Source organism: Micromys minutus, assembly GCF_963924665.1.
Source record: "Micromys minutus genome assembly, chromosome: 3".
NCBI classification, from domain to species: domain Eukaryota; kingdom Metazoa; phylum Chordata; class Mammalia; order Rodentia; family Muridae; genus Micromys; species Micromys minutus.
In genome coordinates this window covers 53,943,896-53,969,160 of record NC_137972.1, presented here as the reverse complement: position 1 = coordinate 53,969,160, position 25,265 = coordinate 53,943,896, and the positions used below count along the sequence as shown (strand labels likewise).

Sequence of the window (25,265 nt, the reverse complement as noted above, 5' to 3'; positions counted from 1 at the left end):
GCAACCACATGGTGGCTCACATCCACCTGTAATGGGACCTGATGCCCTCTCCTGGCACGTCTGAAGACAGTACTGTACTCACATACATAAAAAATAAATAATTTTAAAAATTAAAAAAAAATACTCGTAGCTTAGCATGTTATTTGAGAAGCTAATGCAGGAAGATCAAAGCCAACCTTGTCTCACAATTACAAAAGGCTGGGATGTGGCTTCATGGCCAACTTCCTGCCTGGCACAAGTCCTCATACATGTTCAATCTTCACAACTGATCATAAAAAAGGTAACAACTTTCTAACTAGTTAAAGGGCAGAAAAAAAGCCATTCAAAATCAGATAGAAATTGTTTCTTTTTAATTGAGTACTTCATTCAGACATTCCTTTGCTGGCTTCTGATTTGGAAGAAGCTAGGTCCCCATCTCAATATCACAACTGAGTGAACATGGGCCCCCAAACCAGGGCTCCCAGAACAGTGAAACCATAAACAGCAAACCCAGCCTCTCCTTTTACCTAGGAGGGACTGGGAGTCTCAGGGTCCAATCCCATCCTGCGACTGTAAGCACTGGAGCCTGGACTGCAAACACAGAAACTGCCCCACGCACTCCAGCTCCTGCTCCCGACCACCACCTCTTCCAGTAGGAATGGACCCACTCTTAAAGGAGTTTTGGCATCTGTTTACTTAATTTCCCCAAGAGGTATAAAATCTACCAAAAGGGATAGCATGGATCAGAACAGATCAGCTTTCTCACAATAAGCTTTCCTGAGTAACAACTTTTGGTTGCTTTGAAGCCTCAGCACATTATTTCAAAGTGGCAAAATCCAGGGCAATCACAGAGTAGTACTTCCAGGAGTGGCCTGGATGTATAAGAACAGGTTTATGGAGGACACGGGTGCACACACGCCCCTTTTCTTCAGTGTATACGGCAATAGCCAAGACCCCTGATCATTAAAATAAGTTATTTTGTATATTACAGTGCACAGAGGGAAAGAATTTTCACAGACGCGACCAAAAGGCATTATATAGAAAGTCCCACGGTGAGTGGCAGCCAGGGCCTGTGGCCCTCAGGAACTTGGCCCCTGCTCTTTGGCTGCAGAGGCCTTAGTGTCAGCTGTTTCTTCCACCTGCTCCACTGGCTTTGGCTCCTCTTCCTCCTCCTCATCTTGGGGATAGAGGTCTGGGTACTTCTGCATGCACTCTTGCATGGCCCGGAACTGGTCTATACAGTCTGATCCCTTGATATCTTCTGTGCTGTAGTGGAAGCAGGAAAAGGCAGACTTGAACTGCTCCCCACAGGGGCCACTGGCCATTCCCCCAAGACACGGGCAATTCCAGTTAATATCTCCGTTAGGCAGTATCAACCCTGGAACAGAAAGATGGACAGAAGATGATCTCAAACATGCAAAACGTGTTTTGTCCTTACTGTGTGGAGGCATCCCCTGTGATCTCTATGTGTATTCTGGTCTATTTTCTAAGCCAAATCCCAGACCTAGACTCTGAACTCTGAGACTTAAATACCAGGAATCCCCTAAGCCAAGTACTAATCTAATCCTCCAGGTCCTGTTCCATCCCTCACCATAGTTCTGTTAGAACAGCCTAGAGCAAACATATAGATGTGAAAAGATCTTAAAAGCTGCTGTACAACACAAAGCAAGTGCTTAGACTAGTGGGCCTAAGATTCTTCCTATAAGAATATCAGACATTAGGGCTGGGATACAGCACAAAGGTAGAGAGCAGAGCCTGGCATTCACGAGACCCTTGGTTCCATTCCCAACCTGTAAAAAATTAGTCAAAATTTTAAGCTAAGTGATTTATTATGAATGAGCTGGGAAGTCAAGCTATACATAGGTTTTGAGTAAACACTACACTGACTTCTGTTGAGCACCTGCCTCCAGTGTTGAGTCTTAACACTACCAAAGAGAAAAAAGGTCTATACAAAGCCACTGAAATACCACATGATCCTTTACTCCAGTAGTAAATATGGGAGATGTTGCAGAGCTAGTGTCCAAAGTCCTATGCTTAATCCTGCCTCTCAACTCCAGCTCTGAAAGCTGCACTGATCAGCAAGTCTGTCCCAACTGTTCCTTATTTACAAATGTAATGTGGCTGGTACCTCTGAGCAGGAAGCTTATTACCAACACCACATCTCCAGAGTAAATAAATTCCTGTTCACAAAGCTGTGTGACAACTGAAGTAGTCCTTCTGACATTGTCTGCAGGTTTCTGGTTGAGAGGCCAAGTCAGGACAGCAGCAGGACCTATCAGACCCCCAGAGCCCCAACATTACCTAGCTACTTGCAACTTCTCAGAGACTCAGTAAAATGTAGGTTCCAGCATGCTAACCCACAGAACAGCTTTCAAGAGAAGTAAGATTAACATTTAAAAAGCCCAGATGCTAGCTGTGGTAGAACACACTGTGACCCCAGCCTGAGCTACTGTTTTGAGACAGGATCCTGGCTGTACTGAAACCTGATTCTGCACCCAGGTCCCATTTCTAGTACTGATATGGTGGCTCACCATATCATCTGTAACTTCAGTCCCAGAGGAGTCTTAACACCCTTTTCTGACTCTGGCAGGCACTTCATGCATGTGCAATCAAAACATTCATACACATAAAATAACAACCACCACCACCACCACCACCACAAAAGACAACTCAGGTCTGCAGAAGTCCTGTTTTCATTTCTCTCAGAGCCTGGCAGAGGACAGGGTATACAACATGAATTGGGACATACAACACGCATCCAGAAGATGACAGCTTCTTTAGCAGTTATGGTGCAGAATTGTACCTAAACACAATCAGACATACCCTATCTGTTCACACCTACAGATCATATGTAACGTATGTGTAGCTAATGCAGACTCAAGGTAAACAAAGGACTAGAGTTCTTCTTCGTTAAGAACCTGACTTGAGGTCAGCTACAGCTGTCACTTTCAGAACACTCACACTTTGTGACATCTGACATATTCTCAACAAGATGTATTCACCCTTAGCTTTGCAGTAGTCAAACAGATTTTCCACCTAGGAACATGCATCCGCTTTAGATCAGATCTGAGAAGCTCCAACCACAAACCGTCCTCCAGGGCTGCCTGCCTTAAGCTCCTCAATTTCACTCACCAGCAATTTTCACCCAAGGCACTTGTTCCAGTCCTGAATTGAGTCTTGATACTGTGGACTGGGAATGTCGCCTACACTTACCCCACACAGACTGGAGTAAGTATCAATAAGCCATCCCAAAGTTTATAGAGTGAATCCTGTGTCCAAGAGGCTACTGTTACATTTGGAGGTGAGTCTAGAAGTTATGAGCAGCTTTACTGATCCTGCTCCTGGCAACTGGATCTTAAGACGCCTCACTACACCAAGTGCTCATGAGAGCAGATCAGCAGCCTGGCTGCTGCTCTCTTGCATGCAATTCAGCTGGTACACCTGGCAGGGTTCACCCCAATAACCTGACAGTGCAGAGATCCCTGCCAGTCCTCACTTCAGGAATCTAGACATCCTCCCAGTCACTCTTAGCCACCTCAGTACAAACACACAGAAGAAACAAACAATATTTTAGTAAGAACAAACTGTTGCCTGCTAGCTGGACACAATCCCAACTCGTAAGAGGGAGAGAAAGCAACCACAGAGCTGGACAGTTGTCCATGGCCAAGGGAGACAAAGTGGGAAAGCAGTGTTCAATACCAAGCCTCCCTAGGGTATGTCTGTGGGTCCCTCATCTCTCACCGTGCTCCTCATAGGGATCATTGGGGTCATCAGCCACCAGCTCGGCACTGCTAGGAGTTTCATGGTCTTCTTTGGTCACAAATATGATCCGATCCTTCCCTAGGGTTTGGAGCAGAGGAAAACATATTCAATGAGGGAAAGTGAAACACGGAACAGTCAATTTGAAGATGGTTCCCTGTGTCTGTCCCTCATCACTGACTCAAAGACCCAGCAGCCACTGAGAGAGGCAGCTAGAATGAGAACCGCACTCAGGTGGTGAGTGTTGGGGTAACCGGTTTTATTTTTGCTCCACTGGCATAATATTGGTATTATTTTTTCTATGGCCCACCACTGGCCTTTGAATACTTGTCCTTCCACACCTGCTCTGACACTTGGAAGGTCAGACAGCCCTCTCTGCCTAGAGGCAATCTAGAATTGTATTAGAGGTTGTCTTGCTGGTGATTGGTTGTAATGAGCTGAGGGCCAACAGCTGGGCAAGAAGTAGGGAGTGGAACTTCTGAGAAAGAGAGGGATGCTGGGAGAAGAAAGCAGAGGAGGAAGATCCATAGCGGATGCAGACGGAGCAGAGAAAGGTATAGTAGTGGGCAAGCTAGTTGGGTTAAGTTAGATGAGCTAGCATGGGGACTGCCTATGCTTTAAACTATTTTAGAAGTCTTCATGCTATTATTTATACAGCCATATTTGGTGCCAAACCTTTCCTCAGCACCCATAATGCACAGGGGCTCATCTGTTTCCATAGTGGTCACTTGGGGGAGACTGATTCAATTCTAGATCCCTATGGCAGCCGCTGCCCCTACCCATCACTCCTGAGAGGAACAGCAGTGCCCTGTGCCTGGTGGTGACTCACAGGGGCTGGAACCTCCAAAGTCCCTCAGTACTCACAGTCCTCCCCAGCACAGAACATGACTGACATCTGACCTGAGCACTGAGCATAACAATAAGGAAAGAGAGACCCACCAATCCCAGCCCAAGCTGAGGAAGAAGAAGAAGGAAAAGTCAATGTCTTTCTAATCCTCCCAGGAAAAGCACAAGGACAATCCTGAGCTTTCTGACCACTCGCCCTGACCCCAGGGCACCTGGGATCACTTGACCTTCATCCAGAGAGCACATTGGAAGGCCTTTTCAGGTATGAGTAAACCTGTCTTTCATGAGCAGGCCTGAGTGAGGTTGTACTGTGAAAGCTGAGGTCAGGCTGTAGACCGGTAACTCTTGGAAAGCTGCAAGATTTCTCCCCCTACATTTAGGAAACTTTCAGTTCCAGGCATGTGACAAAAATAAGGCAAAGTGTTGGGCCCATGATTAGACTGGAATACCCAAGGAAGTGGCCTGGAAAAGGCAAGTGAGGGGATATATCTAAGAGGCTACCTCAGTGAAAAAAACAGTTTAGGTGACACTGGTGGACAGTAGCAATGGGTAGGTCTCAGCACCCAACAGTATGTAAGAGGAATCTCTCACAACTGAAGAAAGCATCTAGACAAGGCCGCTGGGTCATGTTAGAGTACCTAGTGACCATGGAGACTATGGCCAGTTTCCAGAACCCTCAAAAGCAATGTGCATAACTGTTGAGTGCTAAGTAAAACCTGCAGACATGAAGCCCTCAGCTCAACTCTGACAGTTGTGACCTGGGCTGAGCATAGACCCAAAGGGAAGGGGACAAACCTGGACAAATTTCTGAAATACCTGGGGCAGTATGTGATATATGCAGAGGCCAGACCTCACCCACCAATGTGTAAACCCGACGATATACCCTTGACTCCTGACACCCAGTCAGGTTGGGATGAAGTAGTTTAGGATTCCTTTGCATCTGTGAGTTGTTAGCCTTCATACCCACGCATGGGGCAGTTTTCCTCTAATCTGTCTTAAAAGGGAAGCAGAAGCCCACAGGTGCTAAGAAATAAACCTAAGTACATGGTAAGGCCAGAGCAAGGGTATAACCTGTGCTTTAAAGGATCCTAAGTGTGTTCCTTTAAAAATACTGTGTACTGTTAGCCCGGCCCCACCAGGCCTGTGCTTTCTGAAATGTTTAAAAGCAGATGCCAGGGGCTGTGACTCTGGGCTAGTATGTGCCCTAGGTTCCATCTCCAGCAGGGTAAAATGAAAAATAAGAGCAGATGCAAGAAGGGACACAAAAATCAATGCTGCTTCACTTGCTCCATTCGTTGAGATATGATTTCTTATGTAAACCCAGGCTGGCCTAAAACTATGATCTTGCCTTGGCCTCTTGAGTTGATAGGATTATAGGTGTGAACCATAACAACAGGCTTGAATAAGGATTTTTGTTTTTAAAAGATTTTTATTTATATGATTTATGTGTATGCTATGTGTGAGGGTTCGGCTCCTGACATGGGTGCTAGGACCCAAATTCAGGTGACAAAGATTAAGAGTTTGATATCTGAAAACTGGGTAAGTGGGTCTTTGTGAATTCAAGGACAGCCTGGTCTACAATGATGAGTTTTAGCCTAGACAAGACTACATAGTAAGAACCCGACTCCAAATAGAAACAAACTTGGGATCGGGCTAGAGAGATGGCACAGTGACTGAGAGCAGGTCTATGAGATCCCATATGACCTATGATCCCCTCTTATGACCACCTCAGGCATCAGGCACACAATCGATGCACTTATTTACAGTCAGGCAAACATTTATATGCAAAAAATAAACTTTGAAAAGGAAAAGAACTATTTTCTCTGTATACTTTCAATACTGCTTGCTAGTATCAGGACTTGAGGGAAAGCAGGTCAGAGCTGACTATAATACTAAGTGGAGAAGAACTGATCGGGATAGGGATTGTCTATAGAAAGTTGTGGAGGAAGGGGAATCCCAGGGTTGGGATTTCGTCTGGGGCCAGGATAGTTTAAAAATGCTGACAAAAGCCCAAGTTTGATCCCTGCACTAAATAAAGGATGCACAGTAGCAGCACCTGCAGCCCCGACAGAGGTGGAGGCAGGATCAGGAACTCAGGGCCAAGTGAAGCCTGAGGTAAAAGGTGGCTCTAAAAACTCCGTGTTGATTCTCTCCTGGTCTGAAGACTGGGATGGTTTTGAGGAAACAGCATCTGAAATGGTCTTTAATGCCCTGGCCACCCCTGCAGAGCCTCAATGTTTCAGTACAGTGCCTATTTTCTGTTTGTAATTATCTGTCCACCTGGGAGTGCTTTAATGCCAACCTCTTCTTGTTCTATAAAGATCCAAAGTGACACCTCGCTCACTTTGCTGCATTCCCAATTGCTAGCATATCACACTGTAATAAAAAAAAAGTTTGCTTAATGAACAGCAAAGGGCAGGCTGTGTATTACTAGGATTAAAGTAAGGAATTGTGTGGCCCTGACACCAATAGCACCAGGCCAGACTGAGGCTTCATCCACAGGGTGGGACTCACTGAATGTCAACCTGAGGTCTTTAACTTGGAGACTGACTAGATGTATGGACTGTTGACATACTGTGTCCAGGCAGCTGTTTGCCTAATAGAACAGAGGATAGGCATGAGCCTGGGGTCATTCTATTAAATCCTGAGCACTGGGCTGGAGAGATGGCTCAGCGGTTAAGAGCACTGACTGCTCTTCCAGAGGTCCTGAGTTCAATTCCCAGCAACCACATGGTGCTCACGACCATTTGTAATAAGATCTGATGCCCTCTTCTGGTGTGTCTGAAAATAGCAACAGTGTACTCACATATATTAAAAAAAAATAAATAAATAAATCTTAAAAAAAAAAAAAAAGTCCTGAGCACCTACTGTATACTAGGCCTTCTGCCATCTCTCAGTTTGGTAGGAGACAATCATTTCAGTGTGTTTATGGAAACATAAAGTATCAGGGAAGATGTGGTGGCATTTGGGCTGGAATTTTGTTTTTCTGAGACAAAATTTCCCCCGTAAAACAAAGTTCTGGCTGTCCTGGAACTCATAGGCTGGTCTTGAACTCACAGGGCTCCATGTGCCTCAGCCTTCCAAGTGCTGAAATTAAAGATATGTATCACATGCCCACTTGGACTGGTTCTTAAAGGATAAGTTAGCAATTCAAAGAGCTGCAAGAAGAAAGCACTGACAAACAGCACAGCCGAGGCACTGAGTAGAAACCGTGAGACTAGAAGAGTAACACAATATGATCACCTAAGTCCTTACACAGTATTCTTGGTTTGTTTTTGAGACTGGATCTCGATATGTAGCCCTGGCTGGCCTGGAACATGCTGTTTATTTTACACTGGCCTGAACTCACAGAGATTTTAGGTAGGGGTATGTGCCTTTAATCCCAGGACTTGGGAGGAAGAGAAGAATTTGAGTTTGGGGCACATAGTGAGACTGCCTCAAAACCCAAAAACCACTAAACACACACACACACACGTGCACACACACACACACACACACACACACACACACACACACACACACACACCATCTTTTGAACCAGGAAGACAGGCTCTGTGCTACATTAGCAGTTGATGGGTCCACCCTCCTTCCTGGAAACCTGAGGTTTGTAAACCCATGAAGGGGTAGTAATGTTTACCTGCATAACTTCCTTACCCCAAAGATTCAACATCAAACTGCCAACTAGACTCAGAGGAAACAAAAATCATAATAAGAATCTTCTGCCTAACAGTGCTGGGTCAGGGGACTTTTGTATGAGGAACACCAAGTGCTAACCAACAGAAATAATCCTCAGGAGAGGTAGCAGTCAATTATGCTGGGAAGGAGGGGGTTCTATAGCGGACTAGGTACAGGTAAAAGGCTGTGCAGTGTAGACTGGGGCCTTCTAACTTGATGTATGAGCCTTGGATGGATTATTTCCTCCTTTATACTTCAGGTTCCCTAGACTTAAGAGTAAAAGACCTTAGAATTCTGGGTGAACCAAGTCTCTCTGTAGCTTTGTATTCTCAAGAGTCCTCCTGCCTTGGGCATGTGCTTTGTGAATACCAAAGTGATGCCTGATCTCTCAATTTACAAGAGTGGAAACAAGGGGGCCTGAAGGGTTTGGCAGCTCACACAGAAAGAGTCAGTTAGTTCTGGGAGGAGGCCTTAGAACAGATTGGTCTGGATTCTTCTGGGCTCCTGCCTACAGGTAACAACAGTAGTAAGTGGTCCTCAACGTGGCTAGAAATGATGGAAGAAAGGAAGTCCTTTCATAGAAAGAGGGCTCCAGTTTCCTGACCTGATGTGGGCTCTTGGATCGAGTAACCTGTCTTAATAACCGTTTGATAAAACGTGGACAGTAACAGAACACGATAAAGATCACTACGTGAAGTTTAAAAGAGTGCCTAGTAAACAGGAGGAGCTCAATAAGTGCTCCTGCTAGTAGCACTTCAGCACGTCAGCACACCCACTCAAGCCCAAGTGGTAATTTTCCGGGATAGCTAAAAAGCCTGAGCGAGACAGAAACACGTGGGGCGTGCTAGGAGCGATGGTGGCTAATTTCTAACAGTTCCCGATTTACAGCCAGATACAACGTGCTCCACATTGGCAAGGCCCACGTGAGGCCTTCCGAGGCCCGGGTTCGGGCTTCACCTTGACCTTGGACCAGCCTCATTCCTCACCGAGCCTCTGCCTTTCTCATCTGGAAACCGCCACGTGAGGCCCACTAAAGGGCCCACAGCCGCTCTGTGGAAACCACTAGACCGAGTATCTCTCGCAGGCTCGCGCCCGCCGGTCTCCATGGCAGCACCCGACTCACCTTCCTGCCGGCAGTAGGACATGGTTGTTCCAGAAGCAGGCAGCTCGCAGAGGCAGCGGGCGCGGCTGTAGCAGATACACCTTCACTCTGTGACCTCCCTCGCCTCTCCTCAAGCCTGGCGGGTGGCACTGAGGCCTGCACAGACCCGCCCCCTCCAGGCCTGCCCGCCGCGCGCCTGCCTCCGTGCGTCCTAAGCACCAGCGTTGCTTCTCAGCTGAAAACTACACTGACCAGCAGCCCTTGCGCCTCTCCAACTAGGCCAGTACTACATTTCCCAGAAATCTTGTAACGCGCACGCGCCCTAGTGTAATATTATATTTTGTAATTTTTGTGGCGAAAGTGGCCGACATTGGACTACATTTCCCAGCAGACCTTGAGACGCGCACGCGCAAACAACTTGAGGCTTAGGTGGGGCGGTAACTCTTGTTCTGAGTCCCGCCAGGCCCTGGATTCCACGCGGTATCTTGCAGCTCTGTAGCAGACAGGTCACCGCATTCTGCATTCCAGTCGTCAGCCCAATTCCTAGTGGATCAGAGCGAGACCGCGGCAGCGAACCAGGCTCACCATGGCAGCGAACGTGAGTGCTTCCTGATCCTCGGGCTACACCATTATCCGGGCCGCTTTCTCCCTGGGTCCGCGCTGGGTCCTTCTGTGGTGTGACCCCAGTGGGTGCGGTTGCCCTCAGCTCCCTGAGTTCTTTCATCTCGGGCTGTGCGTTTGTGGGACACAGCTCTTAGTCGAGTACGCTCGTGCACGGCTGCTTTTTCCATTACTAGTTAGTTTCTTTCTGGTCCCCTGGGAATATGAAACTTGTGGAACTTGGGGAACTGAAGGACCATGGGGAAAGTGTCTGTCGTTGAGCAGATTAGTGAGGTGATCCTGCCCAGGTGGAGCTGTCCAGCAAATGCTGCTTTGGTCTCTGCTCCCTTGGGGGTGTGTACTCCTAGACTGTGGTGCTTATGTAGCAGGATGAGTCTTTCTGGATGACCTGGAGAGGGAGTCTTCTCTGCTGCCCAGTTCCTGGTGCACTGATTGGGTTAGAGACCCTGGCTACCTCTTCCTAAGTTAACTAGTCCTTAACCTTCCTAGTGAATCCTAACATTCATTCAACAAACAGAGCAGCACCATCTATTAGGGGACTGGGTGTGGGAGAAGCTGGTGACTCACCAATGCCTCTGGTGAAAGCGCCTCTGAGGCCAGCTCAGGAGCACTGCCAGCCCCAGGCACACCCTCTTTCCCTCCTTGGACGAGTGTCATTGCAGCCCTCCTTGGGCCTGTTACACCCTCTTCCCAGGCCCCTCCTCTGTTCTGCAAACTTCTTGGCCTCCTACACCTCCTGAGAGACCAGAGCTTGTTTCACCCACTGTGCAAGCGATATCTGTTTAGCACATTGTCTGGCCCTGGTAGGGGAGGAGAACCAGACGTTAGGAATGTGGCACTGGAGCAGAGGGAAGGCAGTCAGCAGGCCAACCCTGCAAGAGCATCCGCCCCCTTCTGATCCATATCATTAATGTCCCATTTTACAGTTTCCCAGTAGAAGACACCTACTTGGGGGCTCTTAACCAGCTTGGCATGCTACTTCATCAGCCTGGGAAGGTGCTGATGAGGGCAGGCTTTGAAGGCAAATCCAGATTCTTCCAGTCTAGCTCCTCTGGGTTTACTCTCATGGGATCAGTTACTTTGAAATTTAAGGAAGTTGCTAGGCACAGAGCCTGGTACATGGAGTTACTTAATTCTTGAAAAATTCTCATAGGCTAGTACACACAGTCCTGGTTGTTGGGATTCTGTAAACCCCACCCCTCAGTTACCTAGCAACAGCCAGGTATACCCCACCCCTCAATTACCCAGCAGTGGCCAGGTATGCTCCGCCCCAGTGACCTGACACTATAAAAGGAGCTGCTTGACCCCTCCTCTCTCTCTTGGCCTGTCTTGCCCTTGTGCTCTTGCAGCCTTGCTCTCCCCTTTCCCTTCCCCCTCTGTCCCACGTGCTCATGGCCGGCCTCTACTCCTCTACTTCTCTCTCTCTGTCTCTACCACCCTCTTAACTCTCCCATGACCTGAATAAACTCTATTCCGTACTATATTGTTGTGTGGCTGGTCCCTCAGGGAAGGGATTCCCAACATGGGCCCCTCAGAGGCATCTCCCTCTCCCCCAGGCCTCGCCGTACCTCCATGGGCCATATGCCCCCCACTCTCTTCATCCTTCCCCTAACATTGGTGCCGTGACTCGGATTGTTATCCTCTCACAACATTGGTGCTCTGTGACTTTTCCTTTCATTGGTGCCCCGTCATCTTTTCCTTACACTGGTAGCAGAGACCATCTTGGGTCTGACTGTCACACCAACAAACATACACACAGTGGGTTATCTTCAGTTAGCATGCCTTGGACCACCCATTGTTACATTACTGTCCTGTGAAGACATGGAAATTCATTTATATCAGACAAGATAATCGTAGACCAAAGGAGCAATTCCACCAATTCCATCTTGGTGGACCAAGGAGGCTATTAGGCTTATTTGCAGGAGCATGGGTATCACCAAAGTCCCACGCCAGCATGGGTGACTGCCTCTGGAAGGCTGCCTAGGTGGAGGTATGTGCCCTCCCTTCCATTAGCCCTCTGCCTCCTGTATCCTCTAGCAGTACTGTGCACTGCTGGTGCTGGAACATAGGAGGAGGCGACAAGCTAGAGTCTCAGGTGAGGGTACAAAGATCCTCTTCCAGGGAACATGCCTGGAAGTGTGAGGGGTTCATTTGGGCAATCTAAGCTAGCCCCTTTTCGCTATGATGATGGCCTTGTCATGCCAGAGCATCCATGCTGTAATTGTATCACCAGGCAGCGTAAGCAAGAAAAAAAAAAAACCTGAATTCAGTATAAAAACATTCCTGTCAGGTAGGTATTGTCACCAGCAAATGAGGGACCAGCACCAGAGAGGAGGAACACATGTTACCCGGCTCATACAGCAACAGAGCTGGGATTCCAACCCTGGTGTGCCAATTTCCAGGCCCAGTGTGTTCCCATCCATTGTTTCATCGCTTGTTGTTTCTGAGCCCAGTATGCCGGAAGTGGGGTGTGTTACTGTGGATACATAAGTGTACACACACACACACATATAGGTGCCCTTTCCCGCCTTGCCTCTCCCCCAGCTGAAGGAACATCTTCCTGGCCTTGGGGAGCCAGCAGGAACACAGGTCTCCTTTCCATTGCTCAGCTAATCCATGAAGAAGGCTGTCTAGGTCAGAGGGGCCTCCCTGGGCTGAACACCCACTCACTACTTGCAAGTTGTTGAACCAGGCAGATAACCTAAACAGTGAGTCTTGATTTCTTCATTTGTGAAATGGGTAGTGGCAGCCTCTTTACCCTTGAGCCAGCCCATGGTTGGCCTGTAACAAATGAGTGTGCCATTGTGGGCATCCTGCTGGCTTATGGTCACCTTCGTGTCTGCAGTGATCGTCTCCACTGAGTTTTATATGGTATTGTTCTGGATACAGTGGATATCCTCAGCCTGAGCCAACAGTGGGGAGCAGCCAGAAGAAGTAGCATTAGCTATGCTCAAGGGTTCTGTCTCAAATCCATCCTCTGGTCCTGGGCAGGAAGTGGCCTGGCTCTCTGAGGTGCCTGCCGAGTGACCACTTTGTATCTCTGTGACTTTCATCCACACCCACAGTCTGGGTGGCAGCTCCAGTTTCAGTTATGGAGAAATTTGATAATGTTTCTATTAGCCATAACTCCCACAGGTTATGAGGCCGCAGCATGGAGACACTACCCCAAGCATTGGATTTTCACCCCTACTTTACCCATGAGGAAATGGAGGCCCACAACTAGCGGGTAGCAGAGCCAAGATTCAGGCTTAGTCCCTGTTCTTGGTGATGAGCACTAGACATACTTCAGGCAATAAGTTGGGTGAAGCCTGCTCTACTGACCCGTGGCTTGTGGCCTATGGAAAGCTGTCCCGGTATGCACGTCTGCTCTGTCTCTCCTGGCCCGGGCATGCACATCTGCTGTGTCTCTCCTTGCCTGGGCATGCATGTCTGCTCTGTCTCTCCCGGCCCAGGCATGCACATCTCTGTCTCTCCTGGCCCGGGCATGCACATCTGCTCTGTCTCTCCCGGCCCAGGCATGCACATCTCTGTCTCTCCCAGCTCTCCAGACAGGGTACTTCTCCACACCATTGCTCCACAGTCCTCTGATGAGGTTACCCTTTCTCTGAGGTCTGCCTCTATGCCCCCTCCTCCGAGTAGCCTGTCTCGATGTCCTAGCACCCAGCACTGAGCCCACCGTTCACTGGACACTCAGCACAGCCTCCTGGTGGGTCTTAGCCCCCAAAGGCCACCTGCCACTGTCACAACACAGCACAGCCCTCAGGAAACCCAGCCATTACTTCTCAAAAGTACTTAAGAATACATTTCTAGCTGCTTTGTAAACTATCTTGGTGTTTTAACATCTGCTAACTTATGGTCCAGAAATTCTGTGTCAAAGGATAGTTGTCTGCCGATGTCTGTGGGAAGAGAGTCTCTGGGCATCTCTGTGGGCACCAAAATCATTTCTCAAAACTCATCAAACTGTCAATTCCCCCTCAGTATTCCACCACCGGTAGCAGGAAAGAGCACGTCAAAGTGACATCTGACCCCCAGCCAGGCTTCCTGGAGCGGCTAAGTGAGACTTCCGGTGGGATGTTCGTGGGGCTGGTGACCTTCTTACTCTCCTTCTACTTAATTTTCACCAATGAGGTAAGATGCAGGGTCGAGGTCCAATGACTGAGCTCTGAAACAAAGGGCCTAGGCTTTATGGGAGGGAGAGGGGGTGCTGAGGTCATTGGAAACACCTCACTGTGAGCCAGAAGGGCAGTGAGTCAGTTCACACCCCTGAAAACCTGCCGTGGGCATGGCTGCATTCAGTTACTCACTCTGGGTGACTGGGAATGTCTTTATTGTGACACTTTTTTTGGGCAGCCCCTTCCCTTGTGGGAGCAGAATTTTACATCCAAGCAGTTTAAGCTTAGAGAAAAAGGGAACCATGAATTTATAAATCTGTTTAACAGCCGTCTCTCAGGTTCTTGGCTTAGGTCTCAGTCTTTAGAACCAGGACAGGACTCAGACCTGTGGGGGGGGGGGGATAATTACGAGATGCTGGAGAAGGTCTCCTGCTACCCCAGGTTCTCCAGGGGTTGAAGCTAAGGCTAGGCACCCGGGCATCTTAGAGTGAGCAAGCCGAAGTATGTCAGCTAAGCTAAGAACATTTCTGGTTGGTTAGGTCTAGATCACATGATTTGGATAATAGTTCTGATTGACCTTTGTAAGCCACATAGATTGGGAGCCAGGGGAATGAACAGCAGAGGGAAGTGGAGGCATGGGACTAGTACAGGGTAGGGGGATGCAGAGCTTTTCCCCAGCTTCATTCAGTCTGAAATTAGTGGGGTCTTCCTGGGAAAGCAGGGATCCTGGGTTCTAGTCTGCTGTTGCTAGACCTCAACATCTCACTGTACCCACAGCAAGGAGCCAAACAGCACCTGAGCTGTTGAAATCTCTTCTGCTTCTGCAGGGCCGAGCACTGAAGACAGCCACCTCGCTTGCAGAGGGACTATCTCTGGTGGTGACCCCTGACAGCATCCACAGTGTAGCTCCGGAGAATGAAGGGAGACTGGTACACATAATTGGGGCTCTGCGGACCTCCAAGGTAGGCTGGGTGACTGGTGGCAGTTGCTAACTGCTGTGGCTTAGCACTGGGCCTCAGACACAGACATCCTACCCACACCAACCCCCACCCAACCCTACCCCCACAAGTCACTTCTTAGTTCATTAATGACAACAGTCTCACAGCCGTGAGGTTGAGAGCATCCTAAACTACAGTTAGCACAGACAGTCCGATGAGAGCACCTTGGCTGTTGTCTGAGCTCAGGGCCATAGGCATTGTGTTGAGAGCTGAGGTTGGCAGCCTTCTGCTGGTCTCCCTCACCCTCACTTCCAGTCTTGCCAACTTTGTCTCTCTTGCAGTTAGGTAGCTCTGGACTGGGAACTCTGGGCTGCCGTGACCCTGGTCTTTACTTTTGTTTGATTCTTTCTGAAGCTCTTGTCTGACCCAAATTATGGAGTCCACCTACCAGCTGTGAAGCTGCGACGGCATGTGGAGATGTACCAGTGGGTGGAGACAGAAGAGTCCAGGTGAGGAGCCGGGCACCGTGGGCTAGGAGGGCATGAAGAGCTCAGGTGTTAAACTAATGGGCAGTGGCTTTCATGCAGATGGCATTTAACTAAATTCAAAGTGTAGGTTCTGCCTACCAGAAAAGAGTCAAACCCCAGCATTAGTGTGTGGTGACCTTTTATTTGGAGGTAGCAATAATCGAGGGCAGAGTGGGCCAGAGTAGAAAGAGCTCCTCAGTTTCCTCGCCTGGACCTTCCACAGTGCTCTGCCCAAGGCTCAGATGGTGTCACTGGGACCAATGTGGCCCTCCCACTACCAGTCCCTTCTCAGCTTTTCCTGTATTGGTTCGTCTTCTCACAGACGGCACAGGTTGCTTCCCAGTTAACTCACAGCCTATCAGAAGGCCCAGGTCACCTAGAACGAGGACCAGACTCAGCCCCACTTGAACTGCATGGCCTGTCAAGGGATGCTGGAGAAGGTCTGCCACCCTAGGTTCTCCAGAGGCTGTAGCTGGATATCTTTTTGAGTTCAAGGCCAGGTGCCTTTGGGTAAGCCAGCTGAAGTATGTCAGCCTAGCTGAGAAGGCATACCTCTTTAGGCAGGCCTTCTAGAGACAGTCCCTCTCCACGGAGGCTGGGACTGTCTGTTCCTGAGCCCACCAGGCTTTCACTCCCTGAGGGGAGCTAGGCCTTGAGGCCACTTCTGTCCTGAGCTACTTAGAGAGCAGATGACCTGGGGCACTTGAGCTGATTCCTGCTAACTGTGCTTTTTCTGCAGTGAGTACACGGAGGACGGACAGGTGAAGAAGGAGACAAAGTATTCCTACAGTGAGTCCTGGACCTCCTGGCCTCTGTGCATCCCAGGACACTCGGCCTCCATCCTAGTCCAGGCTGGACCTCCATCCTAATCTAGGCTGGCAGTGGTGGGCAGTACAGTGGGGCTGTGGGCAAGTGTGGAAGGCCACAGCACCCTAGTCTTTAGAGTCTTGCATGCCCAGCATCTAAGGAGGCCTAAGCAGCTACCCTGATCCTCAAGAGCTATGGGTGCTAATAAGAGGACGCTGAGGCCACTCTTAACTGTTCTGAATTGTCCCTTCTTTCTCTTCATGCAGACACAGAGTGGAGGTCAGAAATTGTCAACAGTAAAAACTTTGACCGAGAGATTGGCCACAAAAACCCCAGGTGAGAACTTGGCCTAGGTCCGAGTCCAGCCTCGCTCACCCTTGCAGGCTCCAACCTCAGTTAATCTGAGTGATGAACACAGGTTGGCAAACACAGGAGATGTAAGTTTAACAGAAGCCCTGTGTTGACTCCACGTTGATCAAGGCCTGGTCTTTGCTGACCTTCAAGTAAACACGGGCCTGGTGACAGACTGAGAGGTCTCTCTGTGCACTGAAGTGCCTGTTACTCTTAGCTCAGGTTGGGGTCTATAGGGAGTTGTAGCATTTGTTAAGATTCCTCAGGGAGAACTCACTTTATGGCATGGGGTGAGGACAGTGATGTAGCTCTTGGGCTTGGCTAGATCATATGCAGCTGTCCAGATGGAAGCTGTCCAGGCTGGAAGTGGTGTGTGGTCATGGCTAATAGGCAGGTCAGGCTGATAGGTCTGGGTAAGAGAGTATGAGTCTCTCCATGATGAGGCAGAGCAGATGCTCAGCCCAGAGAGGGAAATGGAGCCCTGGGGACCATACTGTGACTTGCTGGATCCCCTTCCTGGGTACATTACAACTCAAAGGTAAGCAGGCAGATCCCATCCTGGTGCCCCATTACTGATTGTCCCTTCTCCTACAGTGCCATGGCAGTGGAGTCTTTCACAGCGACTGCCCCCTTTGTCCAGATTGGCAGGTTTTTCCTCTCAGCAGGTGAGTCTCAGGCCTCCCATGGAGGTACCCACCCAAAGGCCTTTCCATCTCCTTGGCTTCTCTGAGGGCTAGGGCCCTAGCACAGAGCAGGCTCATAGCCTATGGTGGTTGATATTAGGGTTCAGCTGGCCCCCATCTTAGAATCATACTCTGGGCTGGGGCCAGAGGGAGGTGAGTCCTCGGGATCTATCCCAACTCTAGCCAGTTCTTCTGAAGCCTAGAATGTTCTAGAAATTACTCCAGATAATTACATTCTTGTCACATTTCTGTGCATGTCTATTCTGAGCAGATATTGCACCAGAGACCTGCCTTAGGCAGTTCTCAGCCAGGAGTTCATACAAGGCCCTCCTCCCTCCAACCACTGGCTCTACCTGTGAGCCCTGCCTGGCATCTAGATTTGCCACAAGGAGGTGCATCACAGCTTCTGTTATGACTGTAAGGAGAAACCACCAGGTTTAAGGTGGCAGCATGAGTCACAGTAACGAGGAGGTTGCATCTTTGGGCCCCACCTGGGAGGGTGACAGAGAGACCCTTGAGACCCAGAGAAGCTTGGCCTGGCTGCCCCAACAGCTCTGCCACTCAGCTGGTGCCTTGGGTGAAGGAAACTCCAGCCTAGTTGTGGATGTTCTGAGGAGGGGGTAGCAGAAACCAAACCACTCTCAGAACTATAGCCAAGCTGGCTGAGCAGGAGAGGGCATGAGAAAGCCTGGAGGAGTTAGCAATTAAGCCAACTCCAACACAGGGAAGTTCTAGAAGAGGAGGAATTGGAGAAAGGGGCATTGCAGCTGGTGTGGCACATGCCTGTCATCCAGCACTCAGGGAGCTGGGGCAGGAGGATAACAAGTTTGAAGCTAACTTGGGCTACATAGTAAAAGCCTGTTATAAAACAAAACAAAAACCAAACAAACAAGAGTCCGTGCATGGCGATGTAGGTTCGTCATCCCAGCCCTTGAGGAGTAAAGGCAGTAAGGTCAAGAGTTTGAAGCCACTATGGGCTACATGAGACCCATTACCTAAAAATTGTTCACTCCGTCTGGGAAAGACAACTAAGCAAAAGCTAGAGGGTGTAAGCCCTGCTGTCTGAGGGCACGAAAGATAGAGTATCGGGCTACAGGGCTAGCAGATCAGGGCTCTGAGTGGAGTCCATGGTTTCTGAGCATGCTGCTTCCCCCAGGCCTCATTGACAAGATTGACAACTTTAAGCCACTGAGCCTGGCCAAGTTGGAGGACCCCCATGTGGACATCATTCGCCGAGGAGACTTTTTCTACCACAGTGAAAACCCTAAGTACCCAGAGGTACGTGGGATGTGGGCTGCTCAGACAGCAGAGGCCATGGCTTTTGAGTAGCAATGTGTGCAGTGGCCGGACCCAGACTATGCTTGCCCAGTGAGACTGGAGACCAGGGGACAGGACAGTCAGGACCAAAGAGTGAGCCTCAGCCAGGCACTGAGAGTTGATGGGATCACCGTTCACTAACTCTTCTTTCTCACTTCTCTTCCACCCTCAGGTTGGTGATGTTCGAGTCTCCTTTTCTTATGCAGGACTGAGCAGTGATGACCCTGACCTGGGCCCGGCTCATGTGGTAAGTACTTCCCAAGGGCTGACCCCAGTCACCTTGGCATGTGTCCTGACCACTCTGTGCCTCACTCATTTTCACAGGCATCAAGCCTGCTCTTGGGCACTTTCAGAGGTCTGTGTTCCCCACAACACCTCCTGGACCCCAGGCTGAGAGCCACAGTTTTACAGGAGCTAGTCCAATCATGGCTCCTTCACACAGCCATAGTACTTGGTCTGGGTTCTTCACAGTGAGAACTCTATACCAGGACCTGACTTAGGAGGCAGACAGAGACTTGTGGGGCTCAGGCAGCCATGGGGGAACAGATCTAGTCTGGTTGCTTAATGTGCATTTACCTTGTTATTCATCTAGTGCCCGCTGTGACCACCAGTCCTGTCTATATGAATTCTCAGTCCAGAAGGCAGTCAGGGCCTTTCCCTATGTAGATCTGCCCCAACATGGGCGTCGTCCTAAGTGCCATCCCGTAGAAGCAAGGAGAGACAAGCCCCAAGTCTCCTCACCTCCTGGCTGGTGGGCTGTAGGTCCCTCAGGTCACCCCACTGAGCTCTAATGTTGACTTCTCTGATCAGGTTACTGTGATTGCCCGGCAGCGAGGTGACCAACTCATTCCATATTCCACCAAGTCTGGGGACACCTTGCTGCTCCTTCACCATGGAGACTTCTCAGCTGAGGTTTGTCACGATTGCCTGTGTGGGGACAGGCACACCCTGCCCCTCTTTCTAGTGCTGTTTAAGAAGCCCCACCTAGAGGTCATGGCCAGTGCCTTATAGTGAGGAGGGGAACCAGACAGCAGCCTCCTGTGTGAGCAGGACCCTGAGGATGGGTACTGCCCTCTCAGGCTGTCGGTCTGTGTGTATGGGGTAGGGGAAAAACAGAAAGTGAGGATAGAAGTGTGGGCAGCCACACTCCAGCATGATGGAAACAAATACACAGTTAGTTTCTATGGCCAGGACCTCTGTGACAAGCCATTTTTGTGGCAGCCTTAAAATGGACAGGTCCGCCCTAGAATAATCAAGTCAGGCAGAAAAGGGTTCACTTTGTCAGTGGGCACCAGGAGGAGAAGAGGCCACCTCTGGAGTACCTCTTCTTCCTTCAGGGTCACCAATGCAGGGACTGGAGCCGCAGTATCAGGGCCGTGTGAGTGAGGTGATCACCTGCACACAGGTCCCGCAGTCCACTGGGTGTGCCTTTTCCAGCTGTATTTGGGAAGGGTCATGTCTTACCCAGTGCTGAGATGGAGGGAGACAGTGTTGATTCTCACTCTTGCTGATACAGCCAGAGGACCATTGCTAGGCTCTCCCTGTGTATATTAAGCAAACGTGGGGGGTTTCAATCGAGACAGACAGAAGAGGCCAAGGGTGCAGCTAGCTTTAGAGCACAGTTGTGGCCCTTCTGTGGCTATTACTGGGTGCTCAGCTGCTCTCTGTCCTTTCAGCTACAGCCAGTGTGCCATTGTGTCTGGGCACAACCTTCTCCTTTTACCTGGCCAAGATAGGGTGTGGTTGCTCTGTTGTTGGGGAGCCTGGTTACTAGGCTTAGGGTGGGGTTACTACCTCCCAGCCTGGGCTGAGTCACCCTAGGGACCGTTCTAAAATTAGAAAGTCCTTGTCTCTCTCCCAGAACTTTCTTTGCCCAGCCCCTGGTTTCCAGCCTTCTCAGGCAGAGTTCCAGGTCTCAGAGCTGTCCTCCAGAAAGTGGTGGGTAGGATGTGTGGCTGAGGAGACCCGAGAGGGAAGCTTTGGCAGTAGACAAGCTGGGCCCCAAAGTCAGAATGCTGGAACTCAGGGTCTGGACCATAGCACTGATCACAGGCCCCTGTCGAGCCCCCACCTAGTCCCAGCACTGCTTCCCCTCAGCTACAAACCATGAACCAGAGTCTTATCCTCATCTGTGAAATAAAACATTTTTAAAACACCACCACCATCATCTGCATCTCATGTAGGTAGTAGCACAGGCATATCCGGATAATTTTCAAGGTAACTGCTTAAGGTGAGGCTATGGGGTTTTGTGACAACCTCACAAAGCCTCAGCTTCCTAAATGGGAAAGAAGATTCCAGTTGGGTTAAGAGTTGGGTCAGTGTGCTTGTTAACCACAGGGCAGTGGCAGTTAAATGCTGAAACAGGTATTGTCTACTCTGTGTTGTGTTAGAGTTGGACACTCAGAGTACTGTTCAGTCCATGGCTGGGAAAGACTCACATCTAAGCCAAGACTGGAGGGAAGGACAGAGCTGCTGAGCAGCTGTGGGCACAGTCTGCACAGGACAGAACGCTTGACCTGGACACACCATAGGTGGCCCAGGCCCTGGTGGAGGGTCAGAGGGGTTGGAGCTATGACAGTAGCTGTATGCGAATGAGGTGAGGAGAGGAAACATGGAGGCCAGGGAGGCTAATGTAAGAGCACAGTGAAGAACAGTGATGATGTGGATCATGGTAGACAGACAGTAGGGAAACTGACAGAGCTTCTATGGTTTGTGGGACCATGTCACACCTGACCCCAGGTTGTACCTCTGGATAGATGGTAGGATTATGTGCTGCCATGGAGAAGACAGTCAGGTAGGTTGGGGTGGGGCTCTGAGTCAGTGCTCAGCATGCCAGGAGGGTGTGTCAGTGTCTAGGAGGCAGTAGGAACCAGGCAGTGTGGCCCAAAAGCAGTGCTGAGTGTATGTTTTGTTTCAGTTACAGGCTCATGGGGTGCATGTCAGGTCCTAGGCAGAGTTGATAAAGCAGCCGAAGGACATCAGCATTTACAGGCCAGGAAGAGAACCAGGGACAGCAGTGGGAGCAGAAGGCACAGCCTACAGAGGAGGGAGTCAGTTGGGGTCAGTGTTCTGAGGCAGCAAGCACTATCCTGGGGTTGAGGGCTAATGCACTCCCAGACTGTCCAGTCCACCTGTGGGATAGATGCAGTGGGGAGGATAGTGACCTTTACCAGGTGAGACCAGGAGCCAAAGCCACGGAGATGTTATTCCACATTCTTGAGCCAGACAGGCACTAGGTGAGAGGGTTGTCTCCCAGTGCTCTTTGTGGAAATTTCCAGCTCCAGCAGCACCTTCAGCACCACCAGGACCACACTGCTGCTTGGTGACTCTCTGAGTCCTCACACCATGCCACCTTGTCCTATAGGAGGTGTTTCGTAGAGAACAGAAGAGCAATTCCATGAAGACATGGGGCCTACGGGCAGCTGGATGGATGGCCATGTTTATGGGCCTCAACCTCATGACACGGATCCTCTACACCCTAGGTAGGTATGGAAGGTGCAGGAGCTAGCCTTCCCTCCTGGAGCTCTGTGCCAGTCAGAGTGCCATCAGTCAACCTTTCACCCTCCTGGGATCCTTGAGGAAGGCAGCAGACATCTGGCCTTTCTGTGCCCCTTAGGCTGGTCCAGTTTGCATGATCTGGCCTGCTCTGCTCATCTTTTACTCAACAACTGAGTAGCTATGGGAGGGGCTTAGCAGCCTATGGTATGAACTGGATTATACCTGAAATCCCTCAAGTCAGAGTCATGGTTATCCCTGCCTAGGCTTCCTTTTCTTGCCCCTATTTGGGAATTTTATGTATGGAAACACTTTCCAAAGCCAGACCAGACTTGCAGCAGCCAGCACATCTGGAGCCTGGGGAAGAGATGCTCACTTCTCCTGAGTTTGGCATCAGAACCCACGTTTAAACCAACTTGGTTTAAGTCCCGTGGAGTGTGCCAGGCTGACATTGTCCATACAGGAGGAGATCCTGCTCAGGGAGACTCGGTACCAAGGTCTCTACCTCAGTATGTCCCCATCCAGCCTTCTTGTGTGCTAGCAGAAACCCTTCCCCCACTAATGTTTATGGGCTGAGAGAGGTGTATGGCTGGTGCACATCTCAGATTGGCAGTAACTGTTGGGGGTTGAGTGGGATTTCCTCATTTACAGATGGGAAACTGAAGTCGTCCATCCCTCAGACTTCCTCTGGACATCTGAGGTGTGCTCATAAATACCAGCATTTAAACTGAACTATCTTGGCCATGTGAATGAGCACAGGCTAATCTAAGTCTCAGTATCCACCATGCTTGAGATGCCCTGACTTGTGATTCTGGTTCTTCCATTGGGGGCCTGCTGGCACTTGGGGCAGATGTAGTGTGGAGGGATAATGCAGTCTGTGGCAGGACCCCTGTAGCATCAGTAAATCTGACCCGCTGAACACCGGGTACTTCCTGTACAAGGCATGGAGCAGTGAGGACACACAAGCCTGTTGTCTGTAGGCTTGGCACAGTGGCTCAGAGTTCAGTGTAGAATAGTGTAGATTGTCAGTCAGTATTGACTCTAGGAGAGGGTTTTATGAGTGTCTTTTCACTGACCTCAGCATGGACTTTGAAGGTCCAAAGCACTCATACTTGAGTCTGGGCTGCACAGGAATAATATTGGGGTAGCTTGCTGAGCGGCCCCCCTCACCCCCGGTATCTTAGGTATGTGTGGCTGTTTGGATCTACTTACTGTTTCCTCCCTCAAATGGCAGAGAGGAGCAGTCTAGGGCAGGGAGCACAATCTGTTTAGAGACTCACGGTCTTTCCTTTCCCCACAGTGGACTGGTTTCCTGTCTTCCGAGATCTAGTCAACATTGGCCTGAAAGCCTTTGCCTTCTGTGTGGCCACCTCACTGACACTGTTGACTGTGGCTGCTGGCTGGCTCTTCTACCGACCACTGTGGGCTGCTCTAATCGGCTGCCTGGCTCTGGTGCCCATTATCATTGCACGGACCCGGGTGCCAGCCAAAAAGCTGGAGTGAAACCTGAAAGGCCAGATGGAGCAGGCATCTACACACCCCACTCTTCGAGGGGCCAGTGTCCACACCTGCATGTAGGGTGCGCTGTTCACCAGCTCATGTCTTCTCCACTCCACTTGTGCCAAAATGAAGCTTTTGGTGGGCAGGCCTGAGGATGGCAACCCAGCAAGTACTGTCCTGCTTCATGCCTTCCCCCTCTTGGGCTTCATTCCACCCAGTTGTCAGCTGGCCTGCTGGTGAAGGGCTCAGCCTTCTTACTGCCCAGCCCTCATCGCTGGAACCAAGTGCCAGGACTGCCACAACTACCAGCTACAACTACAACCCCAGAAAACCACCATCACCCACTGCTGCTGGCCACACCTCATCAGTAGAACACTCAGGCTTGGAGGAGTGCACCCCACACCAAGTCTCTGAGTAGAACCTGATATGGAACCTGATGTGGCCTGAAGATCTTATCCCAAAGGTCACTGTTGCTGTTGGGGGACAGAGTGCTTCTGTATAAGCCCTCAGACCTCTGGTTCTAGGTTCTGTTACTTCACTTCTGTTCTTTCCATCCCAAAAAGGATAGGGTGAATGGTTCACACTTGACAGTTGCTGTTACTGAAAATAACAGAAATGGTGTTTCAGTGGGTGTGGCCTGACTGGTTTTATAGTTTCTGAGGCCACGGGGAAGGTTTATCTTTGCTATGCTTCTGAAGCAGTGTTAGGGGACTGTCATGCTGGGTTGGGACGGTGGAGGAACACACCCCCTCTCTCTGCTGCTATCAGACAATCTGTTCACTTGAAGGTCATTTTTATTTTGCAGTCAGTGTTACAAGTAAAGGCTGAAAGCTTTTCTTAAGTGGGCTCATTCACAGTGACCTCCAGCCAACTGAAGCCAAGAATCGGGACTCAGGCTTGCTGCAGGAGGCCCATGTCTGGCCCTTTTCTGTGGGAATGCTTTTGACCTTGACACTCCAGCTTCACATAGTTGTTGCAGAGTGGTTCTTTTTGCACTCAATGCCCATCATTGTCCTTATCCCAGATAAAATTCATCCATACTAATGGGCATAAGTTTTAAGTTTCCTCGCTACTTTTACACCCTTTGAAAGGATGCTTAGCCCCATCACAGAGCCTTGGTTTATCCTGCTCTCATTTAAGTGTGCAAACTGGTTGCTGTGGCAACAAGAGTGTTTGGTAGCTGACCAAGGTGTCGGAACCCCTGACCCTAGTGATATTTCCTTTCACGTCCTATGGTTTCTGTGCTTTCAGCTGGGTAAAATACTGCTGGCGATGGCTTACTGGGTTTGGGATGGAAAACTGCCATTCAGTGCATGCTGGAATGTCATCGAAATTCCGAAGATGGTTTGGGAAAATACAGTACAATTAGTGATGGCTAAACACGCAATGCTGGGGATTCGGTCTGTGTAACTTTTTCTTCTATGGATTTTACCTGCCAGCTCAAAAGTGAAGAGAAAATTATGAAAGAATAATTTGATGTCTTTGAGAAACCATGAGCTTTGTATTCTTTGTATTAAAATCTGAAATAAATGTCTACTTATCTTTTGGTATAG

At 49.7% G+C, this 25,265-nt stretch overlaps 2 protein-coding genes across 2 annotated transcripts; one reads left to right on the top strand and one right to left on the bottom strand.

Annotated features, from left to right (window-relative positions):
• Positions 1 to 353: 353 nt before the first annotated feature.
• Positions 354 to 9,571, bottom strand: CHCHD4 (coiled-coil-helix-coiled-coil-helix domain containing 4). The gene is made up of 3 exons (XM_080914595.1): positions 9,383 to 9,571; positions 3,721 to 3,819; positions 354 to 1,357 (listed from the first exon to the last, which is right to left on the bottom strand). The coding sequence occupies exons 1-3, from the start codon at positions 9,402 to 9,404 to the stop codon at positions 1,059 to 1,061; spliced, it is 420 nt and encodes a 139-aa protein (XP_080770721.1). The 5' UTR covers positions 9,405 to 9,571; the 3' UTR covers positions 354 to 1,058.
• A 229-nt stretch (positions 9,572 to 9,800) lies between these two features.
• On the top strand, positions 9,801 to 25,262 carry TMEM43 (transmembrane protein 43). The gene is made up of 12 exons (XM_080913864.1): positions 9,801 to 9,959; positions 13,961 to 14,110; positions 14,922 to 15,056; positions 15,447 to 15,541; positions 16,299 to 16,348; positions 16,633 to 16,702; positions 17,312 to 17,382; positions 18,557 to 18,678; positions 18,890 to 18,964; positions 19,528 to 19,629; positions 22,082 to 22,199; positions 23,513 to 25,262. Exons 1-12 carry the CDS (start codon positions 9,948 to 9,950, stop codon positions 23,713 to 23,715), a joined length of 1,203 nt encoding a protein of 400 aa, XP_080769990.1. The 5' UTR covers positions 9,801 to 9,947; the 3' UTR covers positions 23,716 to 25,262.
• Positions 25,263 to 25,265: the final 3 nt, after the last annotated feature.